Genomic DNA, 26119 nt, shown 5'->3' on the forward strand with positions numbered 1-26119 from the left:
ATCATATAAGCATAATATGGCTAATAATATGAGTTAGATTGATAATAATAAGAGTAATAAGTATAGTAATTGTCGTTCTATCGGTCATATAACCATAATATGGCTTATAATATGAGTTAGATTGATAACAGTGAGTCTAATAAGTATAGTAATTGTCGTTCTATCGATCATATAAGCATAATATGGCTAATGATATGAGTTAGATTGATAATAATAAGAGTAATGAGTATAGTAATTGTCGTTCTATCGATCATATCTGCATAACATGGTTAATAATATGAGTTAGATTGATAATTGTGAGTGTAATAGTTATAGTAATTGTCGTTCTATCGATCATATGATCATAATATGGCTAATAATATGAGTTAGGTTGATAATAATAAGAGTAATAAGTATAGTAATTGTCGTTCTATCGATCATATAAGCATAATATGGCTAATAATATGAGTTAGATTGATAATAATAAGAGTAATGAGTATAGTAATTGTCGTTCTATCGATCATATAAGCATAATATGGCTAATAATATGAGTTAGATTGATAATAATAAGAGTAATAAGTATAGTAATTGTCGTTCTATCGAACATGTCTGCATAACATGGTTAATAATATGAGTTAGATTGATAATTGTGAGTGAAATAAGTATAGTAATTGTCGTTCTATCGATCATATAAGCATAATATGGCTAATAATATGAGTTAGATTGATAATAATAAGAGTAATAAGTATAGTAGTTGTCGTTCTATCGATCATATAAGCATAATATGGCTAATGATATGAGTTAGATCGATAATAATAAGAGAAATGAGTATAGGAATTGTCGTACTATCGATCATATAAGCATAATATGGCTAATAATATGAGTTAGATTGATAATAATAAGAGTAATAAGGATAGTAATTGTCGTTCTATCGATCATATCTGCATAACATGGTTAATAATATGAGTTAGATTGATAATTCTGAGTGTAATAAATATAGTAATTGTCGTTCTATCGATCATATAAGCATAATATGGCTAATAATATGAGTTAGATTGATAATAATAAGAGTAATAAGTATAGTAATTGTCGTTCTATCGATCATATAAGCATAATATGGCTAATGATATGAGTTAGATTGATAATAATAAGAGAAATGAGTATAGGAATTGTCGTACTATCGATCATATAAGCATAATATGGCTAATAATATGAGTTAGATTGATAATAATAAGAGTAATAAGGATAGTAATTGTCATTATATCGATCATATCTGCATAACATGGTTAATAATATGAGTTAGATTGATAATTGTGAGTGTAATAAGTATAGTAATTGTCGTTCTATCGATCATATAAGCATAATATGGCTAATAATATGAGGTAGATTGATAATAATAAATGTAATAAGTATAGTAATTGTCGTTCTATCGATCATATAGGCATAATATGGCTAATAATATTAGTTAGATTGATAATAATAAGAGTAATAAGTATAGTAATTGTCGTTCTATCGGTCATATAACCACAATATGGCCAATAATATGAGTTAGATTGATAATAATAAGAGTAATAAGTATAGTAATTGTCGTTCTATCGATCATATAAGCATAATATGGCTAATAATATGAGTTAGATTGATAATAATAAGTGTAATAAGTATAGTAATTGTCGTTCTATCGGTCATATAACCATAATATGGCTTATAATATGAGTTAGATTGATAACAGTGAGTCTAATAAGTATAGTAATTGTCGTTCTATCGATCATATAAGCATAATATGGCTAATGATATGAGTTAGATTGATAATAATAAGAGAAATGAGTATAGGAATTGTCGTACTATCGATCATATAAGCATAATATGGCTAATAATATGAGTTAGATTGATAATAATAAGAGTAATAAGGATAGTAATTGTCGTTCTATCGATCATATCTGCATAACATGGTTAATAATATGAGTTAGATTGATAATTCTGAGTGTAATAAGTATAGTAATTGTCGTTCTATCGATCATATAAGCATAATATGGCTAATAATATGAGTTAGATTGATAATAATAAGAGTGATAAGTATAGTAATTGTCGTTCTATCGGCCATATAACCATAATAAGGCTAATAATATTAGTTAGATTGATAATAATAAGAGTAATAAGTATAGTAATTGTCGTTCTATCGGTCATATAACCACAATATGGCCAATAATATGAGTTAGATTGATAATAATAAGAGTAATAAGTATAGTAATTGTCGTTCTATCGATCATATAAGCATAATATGGCTAATAATATGAGTTAGATTGATAATAATAAGAGTAATAAGTATAGTAATTGTCGTTCTATCGGTCATATAACCATAATATGGCTTATAATATGAGTTAGATTGATAACAGTGAGTCTAATAAGTATAGTAATTGTCGTTCTATCGATCATATAAGCATAATATGGCTAATGATATGAGTTAGATTGATAATAATAAGAGTAATGAGTATAGTAATTGTCGTTCTATCGATCATATCTGCATAACATGGTTAATAATATGAGTTAGATTGATAATTGTGAGTGTAATAAGTATAGTAATTGTCGTTCTATCGATCATATAATCATAATATGGCTAATAATATGAGTTAGGTTGATAATAGTAAGAGTAATGAGTATAGTAATTGTCGTTCTATCGATCATATCTGCATAATATGGTTAATAATATGAGTTTGATTGATAATAGTGAGTGTAATAAGTATAGTAATTGTCGTTCTGTCGATCATATGAGCATAATATGGCTAATAATATGAGTTAGATTGATAATAATAAGAGTAATAAGTATAGTAATAGTCGTTATATCGATCACATAAGCATAATATGGCTAATAATATGAGTTAGATTGATAATAATAAGAGTAATGAGTATAGTAATTGTCGTTCTATCGATCATATAAGCATAATATGGCTAATAATATGAGTTAGATTGATAATAATAAGAGCAATAAGTATAGTAATTGTCGTTCTATCGATCATATAAGCATAATATGGCTAATAATATGAGTTAGATTGATAATAATAACAGTAATTGGTATAGTAATTGTCGTTCTATCGATCATATAAGCATAATATGGCTAATAATATGAGTTAGATTGATAATAATAAGAGTAATGAGTATAGTAATTGACGTTCTATCGATCATGTAAGCATAATATGGCTAATAATATGAGTTAGATTGATAATAATAAGAGTAATAAGGATAGTAATTGTCGTTCTATCGATCTTATCTGCATAACATGGTTAATAATATGAGTTAGATTGATAATTGTGAGTGTAATAAGTATAGTAATTGTCGTTCTATCGATTATATAAGCATAATATGGCTAATAATATGAGGTAGATTGATAATAATAAATGTAATAAGTATAGTAATTGTCGTTCTATCGATCATATAAGCATAATATGGCTAATAATATTAGTTAGATTGATAATAATAAGAGTAATAAGTATAGTAATTGTAGTACTATCGGTCATATAACCATAATATGGCTAATATTATGAGTTAGATTGATAATAATAAATGTAATAAGTATAGTAATTGTCGTTCTATCGAACATGTCTGAATAACATGGTTAATAATATGAGTTAGATTGATAATAGTGAGTGTAATAAGTATAGTAATTGTCGTTCTATCGATCATATAAGCATAATATGGCCAATAATATGAGTTAGATTGATAATAATAAGAGTAATAAGTATAGTAATTGTCGTTCTATCGATCATATAAGCATAATATGGCTAATGATATGAGTTAGATTGATAATAATAAGAGACATGAGTATAGGAATTGTCGTACTATCGATCATATAAGCATAATATGGCTAATAATATGAGTTAGATTGATAATAATAAGAGTAATAAGGATAGTAATTGTCATTATATCGATCATATCTGCATAACATGGTTAATAATATGAGTTAGATTGATAATTGTGAGTGTAATAAGTATAGTAATTGTCGTTCTATCGATCATATAAGCATAATATGGCTAATAATATGAGTTAGATTGATAATAATAAGAGTAATAAGTATAGTAGTTGTCGTTCTATCGATCATATAAGCATAATATGGCTAATGATATGAGTTAGATTGATAATAATAAGAGAAATGAGTATAGGAATTGTCGTACTATCGATCATATAAGCATAATATGGCTAATAATATGAGTTAGATTGATAATAATAAGAGTAATAAGGATAGTAATTGTCGTTCTATCGATCATATCTGCATAACATGGTTAATAATATGAGTTAGATTGATAATTGTGGGTGTAATAAGTATAGTAATTGTCGTTCTATCGATCATATAAGCATAATATGGCTAATAATATGAGGTAGATTGATAATAATAAATGTAATAAGTATAGTAATTGTCGTTCTATCGATCATATAGGCATAATATGGCTAATAATATTAGTTAGATTGATAATAATAAGAGTAATAAGTATAGTAATTGTCGTTCTATCGGTCATATAACCACAATATGGCCAATAATATGAGTTAGATTGATAATAATAAGAGTAATAAGTATAGTAATTGTCGTTCTATCGATCATATAAGCATAATATGGCTAATAATATGAGTTAGATTGATAATAATAAGAGTAATAAGTATAGTAATTGTCGTTCTATCGGTCATATAACCATAATATGGCTTATAATATGAGTTAGATTGATAACAGTGAGTCTAATAAGTATAGTAATTGTCGTTCTATCGATCATATAAGCATAATATGGCTAATGATATGAGTTAGATTGATAATAATAAGAGTAATGAGTATAGTAATTGTCGTTCTATCGATCATATCTGCATAACATGGTTAATAATATGAGTTAGATTGATAATTGTGAGTGAAATAAGTATAGTAATTGTCGTTCTATCGATCATATAAGCATAATATGGCTAATAATATGAGTTAGATTGATAATAATAAGAGTAATAAGTATAGTAGTTGTCGTTCTATCGATCATATAAGCATAATATGGCTAATGATATGAGTTAGATTGATAATAATAAGAGAAATGAGTATAGGAATTGTCGTACTATCGATCATATAAGCATAATATGGCTAATAATATGAGTTAGATTGATAATAATAAGAGTAATAAGGATAGTAATTGTCGTTCTATCGATCATATCTGCATAACATGGTTAATAATATGAGTTAGATTGATAATTCTGAGTGTAATAAGTATAGTAATTGTCGTTCTATCGATCATATAAGCATAATATGGCTAATAATATGAGTTAGATTGATAATAATAAGAGTGATAAGTATAGTAATTGTCGTTCTATCGGCCATATAACCAAAATAAGGCTAATAATATTAGTTAGATTGATAATAATAAGAGTAATAAGTATAGTAATTGTCGTTCTATCGGTCATATAACCACAATATGGCCAATAATATGAGTTAGATTGATAATAATAAGAGTAATAAGTATAGTAATTGTCGTTCTATCGATCATATAAGCATAATATGGCTAATAATATGAGTTAGATTGATAATAATAAGAGTAATAAGTATAGTAATTGTCGTTCTATCGGTCATATAACCATAATATGGCTTATAATATGAGTTAGATTGATAACAGTGAGTCTAATAAGTATAGTAATTGTCGTTCTATCGATCATATAAGCATAATATGGCTAATGATATGAGTTAGATTGATAATAATAAGAGTAATGAGTATAGTAATTGTCGTTCTATCGATCATATCTGCATAACATGGTTAATAATATGAGTTAGATTGATAATTGTGAGTGTAATAAGTATAGTAATTGTCGTTCTATCGATCATATGAGCATAATATGGCTAATAATATGAGTTAGATTGATAATAATAAGAGTAATAAGTATAGTAATAGTCGTTATATCGATCACATAAGCATAATATGGCTAATAATATGAGTTAGATTGATAATAATAAGAGTAATGAGTATAGTAATTGTCGTTCTATCGATCATATAAGCATAATATGGCTAATAATATGAGTTAGATTGATAATAATAAGAGTAATAAGTATAGTAATTGTCGTTCTATCGATAATATAAGCATAATATGGCTAATAATATGAGTTAGATTGATAATAATAACAGTAATTGGTATAGTAATTGTCGTTCTATCGATCATATAAGCATAATATGGCTAATAATATGAGTTAGATTGATAATAATAAGAGTAATGAGTATAGTAATTGACGTTCTATCGATCATGTAAGCATAATATGGCTAATAATATGAGTTAGATTGATAATAATAAGAGTAATAAGGATAGTAATTGTCGTTCTATCGATCTTATCTGCATAACATGGTTAATAATATGAGTTAGATTGATAATTGTGAGTGTAATAAGTATAGTAATTGTCGTTCTATCGATTATATAAGCATAATATGGCTAATAATATGAGGTAGATTGATAATAATAAATGTAATGAGTATAGTAATTGTCGTTCTATCGATCATATAAGCATAATATGGCTAATAATATGAGGTAGATTGATAATAATAAATGTAATAAGTATAGTAATTGTCGTTCTATCGATCATATAGGCATAATATGGCTAATAATATTAGTTAGATTGATAATAATAAGAGTAATAAGTATAGTAATTGTCGTTCTATCGGTCATATAACCACAATATGGCCAATAATATGAGTTAGATTGATAATAATAAGAGTAATAAGTATAGTAATTGTCGTTCTATCGATCATATAAGCATAATATGGCTAATAATATGAGTTAGATTGATAATAATAAGTGTAATAAGTATAGTAATTGTCGTTCTATCGGTCATATAACCATAATATGGCTTATAATATGAGTTAGATTGATAACAGTGAGTCTAATAAGTATAGTAATTGTCGTTCTATCGATCATATAAGCATAATATGGCTAATGATATGAGTTAGATTGATAATAATAAGAGAAATGAGTATAGGAATTGTCGTACTATCGATCATATAAGCATAATATGGCTAATAATATGAGTTAGATTGATAATAATAAGAGTAATAAGGATAGTAATTGTCGTTCTATCGATCATATCTGCATAACATGGTTAATAATATGAGTTAGATTGATAATTCTGAGTGTAATAAGTATAGTAATTGTCGTTCTATCGATCATATAAGCATAATATGGCTAATAATATGAGTTAGATTGATAATAATAAGAGTGATAAGTATAGTAATTGTCGTTCTATCGGCCATATAACCATAATAAGGCTAATAATATTAGTTAGATTGATAATAATAAGAGTAATAAGTATAGTAATTGTCGTTCTATCGGTCATATAACCACAATATGGCCAATAATATGAGTTAGATTGATAATAATAAGAGTAATAAGTATAGTAATTGTCGTTCTATCGATCATATAAGCATAATATGGCTAATAATATGAGTTAGATTGATAATAATAAGAGTAATAAGTATAGTAATTGTCGTTCTATCGGTCATATAACCATAATATGGCTTATAATATGAGTTAGATTGATAACAGTGAGTCTAATAAGTATAGTAATTGTCGTTCTATCGATCATATAAGCATAATATGGCTAATGATATGAGTTAGATTGATAATAATAAGAGTAATGAGTATAGTAATTGTCGTTCTATCGATCATATCTGCATAACATGGTTAATAATATGAGTTAGATTGATAATTGTGAGTGTAATAAGTATAGTAATTGTCGTTCTATCGATCATATAATCATAATATGGCTAATAATATGAGTTAGGTTGATAATAGTAAGAGTAATGAGTATAGTAATTGTCGTTCTATCGATCATATCTGCATAATATGGTTAATAATATGAGTTTGATTGATAATAGTGAGTGTAATAAGTATAGTAATTGTCGTTCTGTCGATCATATGAGCATAATATGGCTAATAATATGAGTTAGATTGATAATAATAAGAGTAATAAGTATAGTAATAGTCGTTATATCGATCACATAAGCATAATATGGCTAATAATATGAGTTAGATTGATAATAATAAGAGTAATGAGTATAGTAATTGTCGTTCTATCGATCATATAAGCATAATATGGCTAATAATATGAGTTAGATTGATAATAATAAGAGCAATAAGTATAGTAATTGTCGTTCTATCGATCATATAAGCATAATATGGCTAATAATATGAGTTAGATTGATAATAATAACAGTAATTGGTATAGTAATTGTCGTTCTATCGATCATATAAGCATAATATGGCTAATAATATGAGTTAGATTGATAATAATAAGAGTAATGAGTATAGTAATTGACGTTCTATCGATCATGTAAGCATAATATGGCTAATAATATGAGTTAGATTGATAATAATAAGAGTAATAAGGATAGTAATTGTCGTTCTATCGATCTTATCTGCATAACATGGTTAATAATATGAGTTAGATTGATAATTGTGAGTGTAATAAGTATAGTAATTGTCGTTCTATCGATTATATAAGCATAATATGGCTAATAATATGAGGTAGATTGATAATAATAAATGTAATAAGTATAGTAATTGTCGTTCTATCGATCATATAAGCATAATATGGCTAATAATATTAGTTAGATTGATAATAATAAGAGTAATAAGTATAGTAATTGTAGTACTATCGGTCATATAACCATAATATGGCTAATATTATGAGTTAGATTGATAATAATAAATGTAATAAGTATAGTAATTGTCGTTCTATCGAACATGTCTGAATAACATGGTTAATAATATGAGTTAGATTGATAATAGTGAGTGTAATAAGTATAGTAATTGTCGTTCTATCGATCATATAAGCATAATATGGCCAATAATATGAGTTAGATTGATAATAATAAGAGTAATAAGTATAGTAATTGTCGTTCTATCGATCATATAAGCATAATATGGCTAATGATATGAGTTAGATTGATAATAATAAGAGACATGAGTATAGGAATTGTCGTACTATCGATCATATAAGCATAATATGGCTAATAATATGAGTTAGATTGATAATAATAAGAGTAATAAGGATAGTAATTGTCATTATATCGATCATATCTGCATAACATGGTTAATAATATGAGTTAGATTGATAATTGTGAGTGTAATAAGTATAGTAATTGTCGTTCTATCGATCATATAAGCATAATATGGCTAATAATATGAGTTAGATTGATAATAATAAGAGTAATAAGTATAGTAGTTGTCGTTCTATCGATCATATAAGCATAATATGGCTAATGATATGAGTTAGATTGATAATAATAAGAGAAATGAGTATAGGAATTGTCGTACTATGGATCATATAAGCATAATATGGCTAATAATATGAGTTAGATTGATAATAATAAGAGTAATAAGGATAGTAATTGTCGTTCTATCGATCATATCTGCATAACATGGTTAATAATATGAGTTAGATTGATAATTGTGGGTGTAATAAGTATAGTAATTGTCGTTCTATCGATCATATAAGCATAATATGGCTAATAATATGAGGTAGATTGATAATAAATAAATGTAATAAGTATAGTAATTGTCGTTCTATCGATCATATAGGCATAATATGGCTAATAATATTAGTTAGATTGATAATAATAAGAGTAATAAGTATAGTAATTGTCGTTCTATCGGTCATATAACCACAATATGGCCAATAATATGAGTTAGATTGATAATAATAAGAGTAATAAGTATAGTAATTGTCGTTCTATCGATCATATAAGCATAATATGGCTAATAATATGAGTTAGATTGATAATAATAAGAGTAATAAGTATAGTAATTGTCGTTCTATCGGTCATATAACCATAATATGGCTTATAATATGAGTTAGATTGATAACAGTGAGTCTAATAAGTATAGTAATTGTCGTTCTATCGATCATATAAGCATAATATGGCTAATGATATGAGTTAGATTGATAATAATAAGAGTAATGAGTATAGTAATTGTCGTTCTATCGATCATATCTGCATAACATGGTTAATAATATGAGTTAGATTGATAATTGTGAGTGAAATAAGTATAGTAATTGTCGTTCTATCGATCATATAAGCATAATATGGCTAATAATATGAGTTAGATTGATAATAATAAGAGTAATAAGTATAGTAGTTGTCGTTCTATCGATCATATAAGCATAATATGGCTAATGATATGAGTTAGATTGATAATAATAAGAGAAATGAGTATAGGAATTGTCGTACTATCGATCATATAAGCATAATATGGCTAATAATATGAGTTAGATTGATAATAATAAGAGTAATAAGGATAGTAATTGTCGTTCTATCGATCATATCTGCATAACATGGTTAATAATATGAGTTAGATTGATAATTCTGAGTGTAATAAGTATAGTAATTGTCGTTCTATCGATCATATAAGCATAATATGGCTAATAATATGAGTTAGATTGATAATAATAAGAGTGATAAGTATAGTAATTGTCGTTCTATCGGCCATATAACCAAAATAAGGCTAATAATATTAGTTAGATTGATAATAATAAGAGTAATAAGTATAGTAATTGTCGTTCTATCGGTCATATAACCACAATATGGCCAATAATATGAGTTAGATTGATAATAATAAGAGTAATGAGTATAGTAATTGTCGTTCTATCGATCATATAAGCATAATATGGCTAATAATATGAGTTAGATTGATAATAATAAGAGTAATAAGTATAGTAATTGTCGTTCTATCGATAATATAAGCATAATATGGCTAATAATATGAGTTAGATTGATAATAATAACAGTAATTGGTATAGTAATTGTCGTTCTATCGATCATATAAGCATAATATGGCTAATAATATGAGTTAGATTGATAATAATAAGAGTAATGAGTATAGTAATTGACGTTCTATCGATCATGTAAGCATAATATGGCTAATAATATGAGTTAGATTGATAATAATAAGAGTAATAAGGATAGTAATTGTCGTTCTATCGATCTTATCTGCATAACATGGTTAATAATATGAGTTAGATTGATAATTGTGAGTGTAATAAGTATAGTAATTGTCGTTCTATCGATTATATAAGCATAATATGGCTAATAATATGAGGTAGATTGATAATAATAAATGTAATGAGTATAGTAATTGTCGTTCTATCGATCATATAAGCATAATATGGCTAATAATATTAGTTAGATTGATAATAATAAGAGTAATAAGTATAGTAATTGTAGTACTATCGGTCATATAACCATAATATGGCTAATATTATGAGTTAGATTGATAATAATAAATGTAATAAGTATAGTAATTGTCGTTCTATCGAACATGTCTGCATAACATGGTTAATAATATGAGTTAGATTGATAATAGTGAGTGTAATAAGTATAGTAATTGTCGTTCTATCGATCATATAAGCATAATATGGCCAATAATATGAGTTAGATTGTGTGACGGATCGGTGGGGGGAAAGCCCGAAGGGGGTTCCCTGGAGTGGGGGCAGTTAGGGAAAACGGCCCTCCACGCACCGATGCTCACACCCACGGACGATTTCTTTAATGGGGCGCCAGTGCTAATGCACTCGTCCGGAGTAATCGCCCTTCCGGCTGCTCTGTCGGGAGCGGGAATCAGAGGGGGTCAGAAAAAAAAAATTAGTAAAGGACCCGCGAGTTCGTATCCAATAGAAAATGCTTTTATTCGGGCCTCCAAGTAGGCCACTCAAGCAAAACAGAAAAAATGAATTCGCGTGGGCCCCACGCGTTACAAGCAACGGTCGAGGAAAAGGGGTCGACTCGCCAGTTGCGAGGGAGGCTTTCGCGGCGCGGGGGCTCACGGTACGCGCGAGTACAAAGATTGGAAATACAAGAAGAACGCTGTGGTATTCGCCCGCGAAGGAACACGCCCTCTTAGGGGTCGTGGACAATAAGGGGACGTTGGTCCTAAATACCAAAATACAGCGAAACGAAAAAGAACTAAAGTAGAGGGGACAGTGTCGTGTAGACTGTCCGCGGCCTCTAGGGTCCTCGTCACTGGGGCCAGGGGTCCTATCGCCCTCGCCCACGCGCAAATGAATAACAATAAACAGGGTACGGAGATGACTCCTACCTTTTTGCGCTGGTGGACTCCACAAAAAAAAATTCCACACAGGGGCGGCGGCGACACACACTCCACGCAGGCACACACAAAAAATGACACACAGTATAAAAACGGAACGCACTACTCAGATTCGGAAAACAACGGAGACGTACAACACACGAAATAGGGAAGAAAAAAAAGAGAAACGGCTTTCGCGAAAGGATCCGGCTATCTCTCGCGGCGGCTCGCTGGCTTCTCTTCTCCATCCTCTTCTTCCCCGGTTCGCGGTATCCCCCCACCCCGGGGATTTCGGCGTCGAGGATGGGCCATTCCACTGCGACGTCTGGTGGCCAGGTCCTGGGGCCCTCTCGAGGTGGCAGTCGGGGGTGGCTCGTCCCCAGGCCTGGCGTTTCCCGGTGGTGGGCTGCCGGTCGCCCCCGCGGAGGGTGACGGGGTGGCACCGCGACCGGACAGCCGGGGTCTTCTTTGGTGGGCCCATCCCGCGCCTCCGTCACTCAGGGAGAGGTTCCTCCGCGACCAGGGACAACGGTGGCTCCGGTGGTGGTTGGAGGCAGCAAAGGGGGGGAAAGAAAAGCGTGGCTTCCGAAATAAATAGAAAATAAAAAAAACACACGAAAAAGAAAAGAAAAACACACACACACGCTCACTCATACTTGCCCCAGCGGCGAGGTGGTCCGCTTGGGCGGAGGAGTGGGGCTGGCAATTCGGGAGGATCATCGTAACGAGGCATAACCCAAAAAAAAAACGAGGCAATCAACCCAATGAAAATATGCCTCGTTACACACCCCCCCCCCAAAAATTGTCCTACCCCCCTCCTCGCTTTCGCGCCCGCTCCTAGAGGCCGCACAACGAGGCGAGCGAGCGGCCGGCTTGAAAAAAAAACTGCGGTCCTGAAACAGACTTTCATGCCATTAGGAAGGGGAATCAAAAGTAATTTTCCCCTATCACAGACAAGGAGGCAGAAAAAAAACAAAGAAGATGGAAAGATAAACTGGAGGACCACAAACAACAAAACAAAAAAAAAAAAAAAAACGCGAAGGGACAAAACGATGGGTCCCATCCAGGAAGGGGGACCCTTGCTTCCTCAGACCCAGCGCGCCTGATTCCGTTGTCGGCCGCGGGGAGGAAGCAGAACAAAAACCTCGCATACCGACGAGCGACGGGCCACGGAATAAGAACTGGCGCAAGAAGTCGTCGCGCCGTCTTAATCCGGGCGCGATAAGCCTTCCTCAATCAACCTAATTGGCTTAGCCAAATTAGATGAGAGGCCGGGCTTTTTTTCATCGTCGTCGGCCTACATTCAGTATTCTCCAGACAATATTTACTCACACTCGCTGATCAGCTGTTTCGGAATGCGAGTCAATCAACGCCCCGTAAATCGGCGGAGACTCAGCATTAAAATCCGAAACCCCAAATTTCGCTCGACATCAGGGGTGGCGATGTCGCGCGATAGGGCGATCCGCGTAGCTGCCTTCTATCTCTAAAAAAATCTGTCCCCCACAACGGAACGGAGAGAGAGGCGGTGAGTCGAACAAAACAAAACCAAAAAAAAACTTCAATGGAAGTAAAGAATCAGAAGGTGAGAATACTGTTGCGAGGTAACACACTCAACACAACACACCCCAAAAAAAAAGACATATAAACGAAAATAAAAATGTAACAAAATATAAGAAATTAAATTGCCGCCTAAGTGGCTGGCACACAAACAAAACAAAAGAATAAATGAAAAGAAAAAAAACAAAATTTTGGGGGGATAACGAAAACAAAAAAAGAAACTCAAAAATATAATTACCAAATAAAGGGGGGGAAGAACTGAAAATAAAATAGGGAGAAAAGAAAAATAATAAAAGACGGCACAAACCCCTAAAATTCCACCACCACACATAAACATATATATTTTTTTTTTTTCATTTTTTTAATTTTATAATTTTTTTTTCTTTTTTTTTTTTTTTTTTTTTTTTAAATTTTTTTTTTCCTACGTACTAAACTAAATTACCCACCACCAAGACAAAGGACAAACAAACAAAAGCGGTCACCCGCAGGCTTCCTACCGCCTTCGGTGTGGGGCCGCCCCTCTCTTTGCGGGACCTGCCCGCGCACAATGCGGGCAGGACCGCAGGGTCACCCCTGGCCGCCCACACCTAAAGCAGTAGGGGCCGGCGGGGGAATATGGGCACTGTAGCTGCTCGTGCCCCCTCCGCCGGCACCGAAAACATACTCCTGCGGGTGCCGGGCCCGCCACCGCCGGCAGTGCCGGTCCATGCGACGGCGCATTTCCCATTATTCCTGTCATCAGAGACAGGAACTGCGCCGTCGCGTCCAAAATTCGGCCCTCGGGGCCACTAGGCCCGGGGCCGACGACCGCGAGGCCGGCCGCGCTTGGCGCCTCCACCGCGAGGCGGGGGCGCTTCACCGGCCGGCGGACCGTTGCCCGATGGGCCGGGGGTCGCGGTCGAGGAGTGGGGGGGAGTGCCGCTCCCTTTTCGGGGGCGCTCACCCCCCGGGACCTTTTCCGCCTCCTTGGCGTGGAGGCGGGCGCTGCGGCGGGTTGCGGGGCCTTGCGTGAGCGGCGCCTCCTCTTCCGCCCCTTTCGTCCCTCGCTGGCCCCGGGGGTGTCGACGACGGACCGGACAGCTGCTGTCCGGGTGTCCTCCGCGGTCCGCCGTGGCTCCAAACACGCCCCCGGAGGCAGGGGGTCGAACTCCTCCTCGGGACGGTGGGGCGCCGCTGCCATGCGGGATGTCGCCCGCCCTCCCCTCCTTCCCTGACGCAGCATCCTTAAACAAAACTTCGTTAGGAGGGGTCAGTGGTGGGCCGTCGTCGGGGTCATCACCGACAAACGGCTTCAAGTCGGAGACGTGAACCTTCGGAACCATACGGGTTCCGGTCGTCTCCAACTCGTACACGACGGGCGATAGGACCTTTTTGATCTTGAAGGGACCAATATAAGCGGCCGCCAGCTTCGCGGCCACATTTTCTGCGGCGGACGAGAGGACCCTATTCCGACGCCAAACTAAATCGCCTACCCGGTATTTAATGTCTCGATGACGCGCATTATAATACTTCGCTTGTCGCTTGTGAGCGCGTTCCAATTGTTGTCGCACTAAGTCGTGCAATAACAACAAGCGACGCGATCGCTGTGCCCAGGCTTGCGGGTCTCTGCGGGAGAGCAGGGGTTCTCCTTCCACGGCGCGTCGAATACTGCCGACGGATCGTGGGGCTCTTCCAAAGTTGAGCACCGCTGGAGACTCGCCAGCTGAGGAATGCACAGCAGTATTAACAGCGAATCGGAATTCGTGCAAGTGCACGTTCCATTCACGGTGGTCCTTTTCAATAAACGATGAAATCATCGTTTTTAGGACACGATTAACTCGTTCCACCGGATTCGCTTGCGCGTGATACGGGGGAATCGTGTAATGCGTGATTCCCCATTCTTCTAAAGCCGAATCAATCTCTTTGTTGCAAAACTCGGTACCGTTGTCAGTGAGGAGTATTTCGGGGGCTCCCCAACGAAATAGCACGAGGTCCTCAAAAGCTGTTAAAATAGCCGACCCCGTAGCTTTTCGGAGCGCCTTACACTCCACCCACTTTGTAAAATTGTCCAAGAAGACTACAACGTACCGAGCTTGACCACGCCCGAGCGGAAAAGGGCCCATTACGTCGGCGGATACCACGGCCCATGGCCGTTCGGGGATTCGCCGGCCCATGTGTCCAGCGGGAGCAAGCTGCTCGACCTTGTGCTGTTGACACACGGGACATCGCTGCACAAAACGGCGGATGTCTCGGAACATCCCCGGCCAATAAAATTCTTGGCTCACCCTTTGGTATGTTTTATCAATACCGGGGTGACCAGCGGCCGGGGGATCATGAGCATTTCGAATGGCCTTTTCCCGAAGATCCTCGGGGAGAACCAACTTCCACGCATCGTCATCCTCTCCGATGATTTCTTGCGTAGGAGACGGACGGTGATAATACAGACGTCCGTCTTCAACTCGCCAATCGGGGTACGACGCGGGGTGCGATTCTACTTTTTTCAAGCGGTCAGCGTACCAATTACTCTCAATGTCCTTGAGAGCCGCTAAAAAGTCGTGAACAGGTGGTTCTTCAGTGACGACGTCGTTCGGGGGTACTATCGCACGTGAAAGTGCATCCGGGACGTGGTGGAGGGCTCCTTTACGATGCTCAATAGAGAAAGAGTATTGTTGCATATCAAGGGCCCATCTCGCCAATCGTCCCGTGGGATCTTTTAAATTATGCAGCCATTTGAGGCTGCTGTGATCCGTAATAACGGTAAAAGAGTACCCCTCGAGATACGGACGGAGTTTTTTAATGGCCCATAAAACTGCCAAACACTCTTTTTCGGTCACTGTATATTTTTGCTCGGCAGCGGTCAAGACTCTATTCACGTACACAATGGGGTGTTCCTCCCCATTTTGTTTTTGTGTGAGGACCGCGCCGATTGCATAGTGACTCGCGTCAGTCTGAAGAACGAACGGCAACGAAAAATCAGGACGCGCTAAAACGGGGGTGGTGCTCAGGGCTTTTTTCAAATTTTGAAAAGCCGTTTCTTGAGCTTTACCCCAATGCCAGGGCTCGTCTTTCTTAAGCAACTGCACCAAGGGGACTTTGTCACGCGCATGGTTCGGCAAAAATCGTGCGTACCAACCAACCATGCCGAGGAAACTCCGCAGTTGCTTGACCGTCGTGGGCGCCGGATACGACAAAACCGGCGCAACCTTTTCGGGATCGGGTTCGAGGCCCTTTTGGCTTATTAAATATCCCAAATACCGGACCTCTTGGCGACAAAATTCGCTCTTTTCCCGATTGATTTCGAGCCCTGCTTCGTTTAATATTCCAATGACCTTTTCGATCCATTCAAGATGGTCATCGAAGGTCTCATTGACGATAACAATATCGTCAAGATACGCGAAGGCGTGAGGTTCAAGCTCAGGACCAATCAAGCGATCCATCAGCCTTTGAAAAGTGGCCGGGGCGTTGGTCAGCCCGTACGGCATACGCGTAAATTGGAATAACCCTTTCCCTGGGACTACGAACGCCGTAATTTCTCGACTGGACTCTTCCAGAGGAATTTGGAAGTACGCCTGACTCAAATCGATAGTCGAAATGTATCGTGCAGTGCGTAATTTGTCCAGGATCGCGTCCATATGCGGAAGAGGGTATGCGTCCTTCTTAGTGACATTGTTTACATCGCGATAGTCAATACAAAAGCGATATTTCCCGTTCGCTTTTGCGACTATCACGGGACAACTCGCCCAAGCGCTTGACGAGCGCTCAATAATTCCATCCGCGAGCATCTTGTCAACCTCCGCGTGCGCGACTTCGTAAATTTTCGGAGATACGCGTCGCGCGCGGTGTTTAATCGGTTCGTGTCCTTGCACGTCGATTTTATGCTGAACAAGAGTAGTCGCGGGAGGTTTTTCCGCAGGAGGGGGAATTATCCGATCCAACAGCTGATTTAAGCGCTCGCTTTGTTTCGGAGTAATCTCAACGATAGCGGCGCAATCGGCGTGGATAATTTCCCTCGAATCCTGCAAACCTGGAACAACAAAGGAATGAACGGGACCATTCCGAATTTTCCAAGTCGCGTTCGATGTGTCTAGGGAGATTTCAAAAGCCTCCAGAAAATCTATCCCCAGCACGCAATCGTAATCTAAATTGTTCGCGACTCGGATTGGCAATGCAATCTTTCGCCCGTCGATTTCGATCTCTATCACCGCTTCGCCTAAGATATGGTCCTGCACGCCATTGGCCATCCGCATTTCCCCTGAAAAAGTGGGATCTATACGCGACCCTAACCATGCAATCGCGTCTGGTCCCAAGTAGGAACGCGCGGCCCCGCTATCAATTAAAGCCCAGAGCGGATGTCCAGCGACCAGTAGGCGGACATAATAGCGGCGGTCAACATATCCCGGCGGAAAATCGCGGCGAAATTTAATCGATTCGCGAGCCATTCCGACCACCTGACTGTCCCCTGGTCCAACCGGCAAATTGGCCGTCCCATGGACAAAGTAGGGATCAGTGGAGGTGATTACGGCCCTGTTCTCCAAAAGTGGAGGCGCGGGTAATGTACTCGCGGAATCGGGACCTTCACCTCGCTTTCCCCTGGTCCAACCAGCCTTTTGGCCGTCACATAGACAAATTAGGGATCGAGAGGTGACCCCCTCCTCGGTCTCCCTAAGTGGAGGCGCGGGAGGAAGTTCCGTGGGATGAAGGCCCTCTTTTCCCGGTCCCCTGGTCCAACCGGCCCTCGGGCCGTCACATGTACAAAGTAGGGATCGGGGATTGGCCTCCTCCCTCTCCTCCTCCAGTGGAGGAACGGAAAAAGGTCTCTTGAGGTCGAAATCGTCACCTCTTTGCCCCCTGGTACAACCGAGTAAGCGTCCGTCACATGTACAAAGTAGGGGCTCGGAAGTGACCTCCTCCTTTGTCTCCTGGGGTGGAGGCGACGGAAGAGGTACCGCAGGATAAAAGTTATCCCCTCTCGGTCCCCTGGTCCAACCAGCCCTCGGGCCGTCACATAGACAAATTAGGGATCGAGAGGCGATCTCCTCCTTGGCCTCTTTAAGAGGAGGCGCCGGAAGAGGTTCCGCGTGATGGAGGCTATCCCCTCCTTGTCCCCTGGTCCAACCAGCCCTCGAGCCGTCACATAGACAAATTAGGGACATGGAGGTAACCTCCTCCTTAGTCTCTGTAAGTGGAGGTGCCGGAAGAGGTTCCGCGGAACAACAGTTATCACCTCCCTTTCCCCTGGTCCAACCAGCCCTCAGGCCGTCACATAGACAAATTAGGGATCGGGAGGTGGCCTCCTCCTTCCTTTCCAAAAGTGGAGTGGAGGGTGGCCCCACGGTTTTTGGCGAAAGAGACGGGAGGGTCAATTCAGGGAGAATTTTGAGGGTTTCCGGAAATTCCGCACAAATGTTCGGATCCGTTGGCCCTTCCTCCACCTGAATCGTGCCTATCTGTGAGGCCTCCACGTCTTCACGCGGGTGGTCGCAGGCCTCTAGCGACTTCCCCGCGGTGCATTTCCCGACCGCCTAGCGAGGCAATCGGGGCAGGTCAGTATCGTCACCCCTTCTCTATTGCATCCGTAGCATACCCGGATCCTACGGGGAAGGGGGCAGTCGGCAGCCCAATGTCCGGGCTGTCCGCAATTATAGCACTCCCCCCCCCTAGAGGCCAACGGGGTGGATGCTGCGAGCGGGGGTGCCGTTGCAGCCGGCATCGCGGGGCTCCTCCGCTCTACCTGCGACCTTGAAGGTCGCGGCGGGGTGCGCGTCCGCGGTGGCTGGCGCGGAACACTCGCCTTCGGTGCCGCCGCCGGAGTTCTCGCGGTCGCGGGGGTCGAGGCGTGCGGTCTTTCCGCTTCGACCTCGACCGCGGGCCTTGAAGAGCCCGTTTTCTTGTCCCGCGATCTCGCGGATTCTCCTTGTTTCCAAGCATCGGCAGGCGGCTCGTAGTCGTACGGCGAGTCCGTCGCGGCTAAACTACTAAAAGCTCCTCGCGGAGGCGGCCTATACGCGGTTTCCGCCAACGCGAGATCTGCTGCGCTAGGGGGTGGGCGATGCCCGGCTCTTTCTCTAGCCGCACCTTCCTCCACCTCCCTACCCAATTCGCGCAGCTCCTTAAACGTACTAAATTCCGAACGTCGGAATCTTCGGCGGTAATATGGCAACAAGTTGTCATATGCCGTATTCAACCGCTCTACGTACAAAGGAGGGGGATTCATGTGCGAGAAGATCAGCTCTAAACTATCTAGAAACATGCTGATCGTTTCTCGCTCTCCCTGCGTGCGATTCTTGGCATCATTCTTGAGCTGTTGTTGGAAGTCGCGCGCGCCGAAGCGTTCCCGGAAATTTCGGGCAAATTCGCTCCAGCTCCGACACGACACTCCACAGATACGATGCCAGTTCGCAGCCGCTCCTTGTAAAACAGCAGGCAGCGCGGCCAGCATGTCCGGTACAGGCATCTTCGAGCTGTCCAGACATCGTTCGAGGCGGTCCAGAAAAGTTTCTGCCCCCTCCTCGAACTCGCTGGAGTACGAGATGCGCCATTTCGTCAGCACATCGATCGCCTGATCTCCCCGGAAATGACCGACAGGAGATTGTCGTCGATGCACCGTGGCGTCTCTCTCGTATTCCGTGTCCACTTCCCGGTGTCGCAGCACACGGCGGGAGCGGGGGGAGCCTGGCTCGCCCGAAAATGGACGAGCTTCTTCCTCCCCTCTCCTTGTCGCCAGTGTGCGGTCACGGGGCGCCTCCACCGACGCCCTCGGGGCAAGGTCACGGTCCTCCGCGCGGCGATACGTGTCCGAACGGTAGTCCACGCGCTCTAAGTAACCGTCCCCGGATGGGGAGGGAGCACGGGGATAACTCCGGGACGCCAGGTTGTCCACGGGGTCGCGAGTCTCTCTCCTCCTCTCGCGCCGTTCGTCACGCTGCAAAACAGTGTCGTAATCGCGCTCGACACCTCCGCGCTCTAAGTAACCAGCCCCGGTTGGGGAGGGAACGCGGGGGTGGCCCCGGAACGCCAGGTTGTCCACGGGGTCGCGAAAACGTAAACGATCACGAGGAGAAAGGTCACGAGTTCGTTCCCTTCTCTCGCGTCGTTCTTCTCTGGGCAAAACAGAAACGTACTCGCGTTCTACACCTCCGCGCTCTGAAGGACCAACCCCGGATGGGGAGGGAACGCGGGGATGGCCCCGGGACGCCAGGTTGTCCACGGGGTCGCGAGGACGGGGGCGATCACGAGGGGAGAGATCACGAGTTCGTTCCCTCCACTCGTGACGCTCCTTACTGGTCATGACTGAAACGCGTTCGCGCTCGACACCTTCGCGTTCTGTGTAACCTACCCCGGGTGGGGAGGGAACGCGAGGGTGGCCCCGGGACGCCAGGTTGTCCACGGAGTCGCGAACACGTAGACGATCGCGTTCATCCCCTATTCTTTCGCGTCGTCCTTCGCGTCGTTCTTCGCGTTGCGGTTCACGACGGCTAACGCGAGATTCGGTGACAGCGGGTAGGGGAACTTCTCCGTCGCTCCCGCTGCTGTCGTACCGAATCTGTTGGCGGGAGAGTGGGGGGTCTGGTTGACGGTGCCCGTACCGACCCGTCGCTCGCTCTCTTACCGGCCGCGACGCGGCAGGAATCCCCTCCCTTTCGGAACGCGTAGCTCGGCGATCGCTACCGATCGGTTCGAATTGGGGAAGGGGAGCCGAAGAACCTCGCGTCTCCAGCGGTGGGGAAGCGTGACGCGCTTCGCGATCACCCCTTTGTCCGGTAAATCCGGACTCCGCGAGACGCGACTCCCTAACTAGCGGCGTGCTTGCGGTTGCTAGGGGGCGGTGGGGAGTAGTATCCGCCGGCTGGGACGTTTCCACCCCTTCAGAGTGAAGACTAAGGGGGTCCCGATAACGACCGACGGACTGACCAGTGGGCAGCCACTGGCGGTCCTCCACCCATCCGCGCGGTAATTCGGGGGTGTTGGGATCTTCCGGTTGATCCAGCGCGGACGCGTCTTCTTCCGCTGGCCGCTCCGTAACCGGACGCGAAGGTTCGGCCACGGTCAAGGTCGGGGCGGCGGCGGGAATCAAATCAAAACTAGCGCGCGCTCCGAGTGGGTACCCGGGCCCGCGAAGGGGGGAGAGACGGAGGATGGACTCGTATCGGGCGAACAAGTCCCTTCCTCGGCTGCCGGCCACCAGGGTCTCAAGTGAGGCGTTGGTCTACGCGCCGGCCACCTCGTCTACTGCAGGGTCCCACCCGGCCGCGTTGGGTCCGAATTCGAGGCGGAAATGGTAACGCCTGAATCGGTCAGCCAACGCGGTCCACGTACCGACGGTACTGAATCCCAACATCTCCATCAGCATAATTACATCTACGGCATTGTGTCGGTCCACTAATGAGGAGCACATCTCCCGCAGCTCAGCTCTCTGTTCGCGAAGGGCGAAACGGCGAGCGCGGTCAGTCTCAGTGGTCTCGGAGCCGGACATAATAAAGAATTTTTTCTAACTTTAACCCGGAGTTAAGCTGACGATGAAGAAGCGATAATATACGCTCAAGAAAAAAAAGAACAACAACCGACAGCTCAAACCGTCACGGGTGCCGACTCTTAACACAAACAAAGGCTCGGTATAATCGGCCTTGTATGCCGTTAGAAATCAAGGAAAGTAACAAACAATAAGAATCCGTTACAGAGTTTCGCTCTAGAGACAATCGCGGCAATAATATCGGATACCCACCTGTACACACGGGGTACAGGTAGATGTCAACGAAGCAAAAACGATCGCCTATTGCTAGATACGAAAACAAAGACTCGTCGTTGAAATCAACGGTACGAGTAACGGAAATTTCAAACCAACTAGAACAAAGAAAATCTTTAAGGGTGGATACTCGCGTCCCTGTGGTCAACTTTACTCTGGCCCCACGTTGGGCGCCAAATTTGTGACGGATCGGTGGGGGGGAAAGCCCGAAGGGGGTTCCCTGGAGTGGGGGCAGTTAGGGAAAACGGCCCTCCACGCACCGATGCTCACACCCACGGACGATTTCTTTAATGGGGCGCCAGTGCTAATGCACTCGTCCGGAGTAATCGCCCTTCCGGCTGCTCTGTCGGGAGCGGGAATCAGAGGGGGTCAGAAAAAAAAATTAGTAAAGGACCCGCGAGTTCGTATCCAATAGAAAATGCTTTTATTCGGGCCTCCAAGTAGGCCACTCAAGCAAAACAGAAAAAATGAATTCGCGTGGGCCCCACGCGTTACAAGCAACGGTCGAGGAAAAGGGGTCGACTCGCCAGTTGCGAGGGAGGCTTTCGCGGCGCGGGGGCTCACGGTACGCGCGAGTACAGAAAATATAGAAATGTAAAAAGAACGCTGAGGTATTCGCCCGCGAAGGAACACGCCCTCTTAGGGGTCGTGGACAATAAGGGGACGTTGGTCCTAAATACCAAAATACAGCGAAACGAAGAAGAACTAAATTAGAGGGGACAGTGTCGTGTAGACTGTCCGCGGCCTCTAGGGTCCTCGTCACTGGGGCCAGGGGTCCTATCGCCCTCGCCCACGCGCAAATGAATAACAATAAACAGGGTACGGAGATGACTCCTACCTTTTTGCGCTGGTGTACTCCCAAAAATTCCACACAGGGGCGGCGGCGACACACACTCCACGCAGGCACACACGAAAAGAGAGAAGAACAGCACAAAAAACGGAACGCACCACTCAGATTCGGAAAACAACGGAGACGTACAACACACGAAATAGGGAAGAAAAAAAAGAGAAACGGCTTTCGCGAAAGGATCCGGCTATCTCTCGCGGCGGCTCGCTGGCTTCTCTCGATCTTCTCCCCCGGTTCACGGTCTTCCCCCACCCCGAGGATTTCGGCGTCGAGGATGGGCCATTCCACGGTGGGGTTTGGTGGCCAGGTCCTGGGGCCCTCTCGAGGTGGCAGTTGGGGGTGGCTTGTCCCCAGGCCTGGCGTTTCCCGGTGGTCGGCTGCCGGTCGCCCCCGCGGAGGATGACGGGGTGGCGCCGCGACCGGACAGCCGGTGCTCCTTCGGTGGACCCATCCCGCGCCTCCGTCGCTCAGGGAGAGGTTCCTCCGCGACCGGGGACGACGACGGCTCCTTCGGTGCTGGTTGGAGGCAGCCAAAAAAAAAAAAAAAAAAGGGGGGGAAAAGGGTGGCGTCCGAAACAGATAGAAAATAAAAAAAACACACGAAAAGGAAAAGAAAAACACACACACACGCTCACTCATACTTGCCCCAGCGGCGAGGTGGTCCGCTTGGGCGGAGGAGTGGGGCTGGCAATTCGGGAGGATCATCGTAACGAGGCATAACCCAAAAAAAAAAGGAGGCAATCAACCCAATGAAAATATGCCTCGTTACATTATATAAGCATAATATGGCGAATAATATTAGTTACATTGATAATAATAAGAGTAATGGACATAGTAATTGTCGTTCTAACGATCATACCTGCATAATATGGTTAATAATATGAGTTAGATTGAAAACAGTGAGGGTAATAAGAATAGTAATTTTCGTTCTGTCGATCATATAAGCATAAAATGGCTAATAATATGAGTTAGATTGATAACAGTGAGTGTAATAAGAGTAGTAATTGTCGTTCTGTCGACCATATAAGCATAATATGGGTAATAATATGAGTTAGATTGATAATAATAAGAGTAATGAGTATAGTAATTGTCGTTCTATCGATCATTTAAGCATAATATGGCTAATAATATGGGTTAGGTTGATAAAAATAAGAATAATAAGTATAGTAATTGTCGTTCTATCGATCATATTAGCATAATATGGTGAAAGCATGAGTTAGATTGATAATAATAAGAGTAATAAGTATAGTAATTGTCTTTCTATCGATCATATAAGCATTATATGGCTAATAATATGAGTTAGATTGATAACAGTGAGTGTAATAAGAATAGTAATTGTCGTTCTGTCGATCATATAAGCATAATATGGCTAATAATATGAGTTAGATTGATAATAATAAGAGTCATGAGTATAGTAATTGTCGTTCTATCGATCCTATAAGCATAATATGGCTAATAATATGAGTTAGGTTGATAATAATAAGAGTAATAAGTATAGTAATTGTCGTTCTATCGATCATATTTGCATAATATGGTTAATAATATGAGTTAGATTGATAACAGTGAGTGTAATAAGAATAGTAATTGTCGATCTGTCGATCATATAAGCATAAAATGGCTAATAATATGAGTTAGATTGATAATAATAAGAGAAATAAGTATAGTAATTCTCGTTCTATCGATCATATAAGCATAATATGGCTAATAATATGAGTTAGGTTGAAAATAATAAGAGTAATGAGTATAGTAATTGTCGTTCTATCGATCATATAAGCATAATCTGGTTAATAATATGAGTTAGATTGATAATAATAAGAGTAATAAGTATAGTAATTGTCGTCCTATCGATCATATAAGCATAATATGGCGAATAATATTAGTTACATTGATAATAATAAGAGTAATGAGTATAGTAATTGACGTTCTATCGATCATATTAGCATAATATGGTTAAAGCATGAGTTAGATTGATAATAATAAGAGTAATAAGTATAGTAATTGTCTTTCTATCGATCATATAAGCATTATATGGCTAATAATATGAGTCAGATTTATAATAATGAGAGTAATGAGTATAGTAATTGGCGTTCTATCGATCACATAAGCATAATGTGGCTAATAATATGAGTTAGATTGATAATAGTGAGTGTAATAAGTATAGTAATTGACGTTCTATCGATCATATAAGCATAATATGGCTAATAATATGAGTTAGATTGATAATAGTAAGAGTCATGAGTATAGTAATTGTCGTTCTATCGATCCTATAAGCATAATATGGCTAATAATATGAGTTAGGTTGATAATAATAAGAGTAATACGTATAGTAATTGTCGTTCTATCGATCATATTTGCATAATATGGTTAATAATATGAGTTAGATTGATAACAGTGAGTGTAATAAGAATAGTAATTGTCGATCTGTCGATCATATAAGCATAAAATGGCTAATAATATGAGTTAGATTGATAATAATAAGAGAAATAAGTATAGTAATTCTCGTTCTATCGATCATATAAGCATAATATGGCTAATAATATGAGTTAGGTTGATAATAATAAGAGGAATGAGTATAGTAATTGTCGTTCTATCGATCATATAAGCATAATATGGTTAATAATATGAGTTAGATTGATAATAATAAGAGTAATAAGTATAGTAATTGTCGTCCTATCGATCATATAAGCATAATATGGCTAATAATATTAGTTACATTGATAATAATAAGAGTAATGAGTATAGTAATTGACGTTCTATCGATCATACCTGCATAATATGGTTAATAATATGAGTTAGATTGAAAACAGTGAGTGCAATAAGAATAGTAATTGTCGTTCTGTCGATCATATGCGCATAATATGGCTAATAATATGAGTTAGATTGATAATAATAAGAGTAGTGAGTATAGTGATTGTCGTTATGTCGATCATATAAGC

General features: G+C 40.4%; 1 protein-coding gene across 1 annotated transcript; it reads right to left on the reverse strand.

Annotated features, from left to right (window-relative positions):
* Positions 1–14023: 14023 nt before the first annotated feature.
* On the reverse strand, positions 14024–23945 carry LOC143266438 (uncharacterized). Its single transcript, XM_076541965.1, has 2 exons — positions 23175–23945; positions 14024–14837 (listed from the first exon to the last, which is right to left on the reverse strand). The coding sequence occupies exons 1-2, from the start codon at positions 23886–23888 to the stop codon at positions 14403–14405; spliced, it is 1149 nt and encodes a 382-aa protein (XP_076398080.1). The 5' UTR covers positions 23889–23945; the 3' UTR covers positions 14024–14402.
* Positions 23946–26119: the final 2174 nt, after the last annotated feature.

Source organism: Megachile rotundata, unplaced genomic scaffold (genome assembly GCF_050947335.1).
Source record: "Megachile rotundata isolate GNS110a unplaced genomic scaffold, iyMegRotu1 scaffold0730, whole genome shotgun sequence".
NCBI lineage: Eukaryota > Metazoa > Arthropoda > Insecta > Hymenoptera > Megachilidae > Megachile > Megachile rotundata.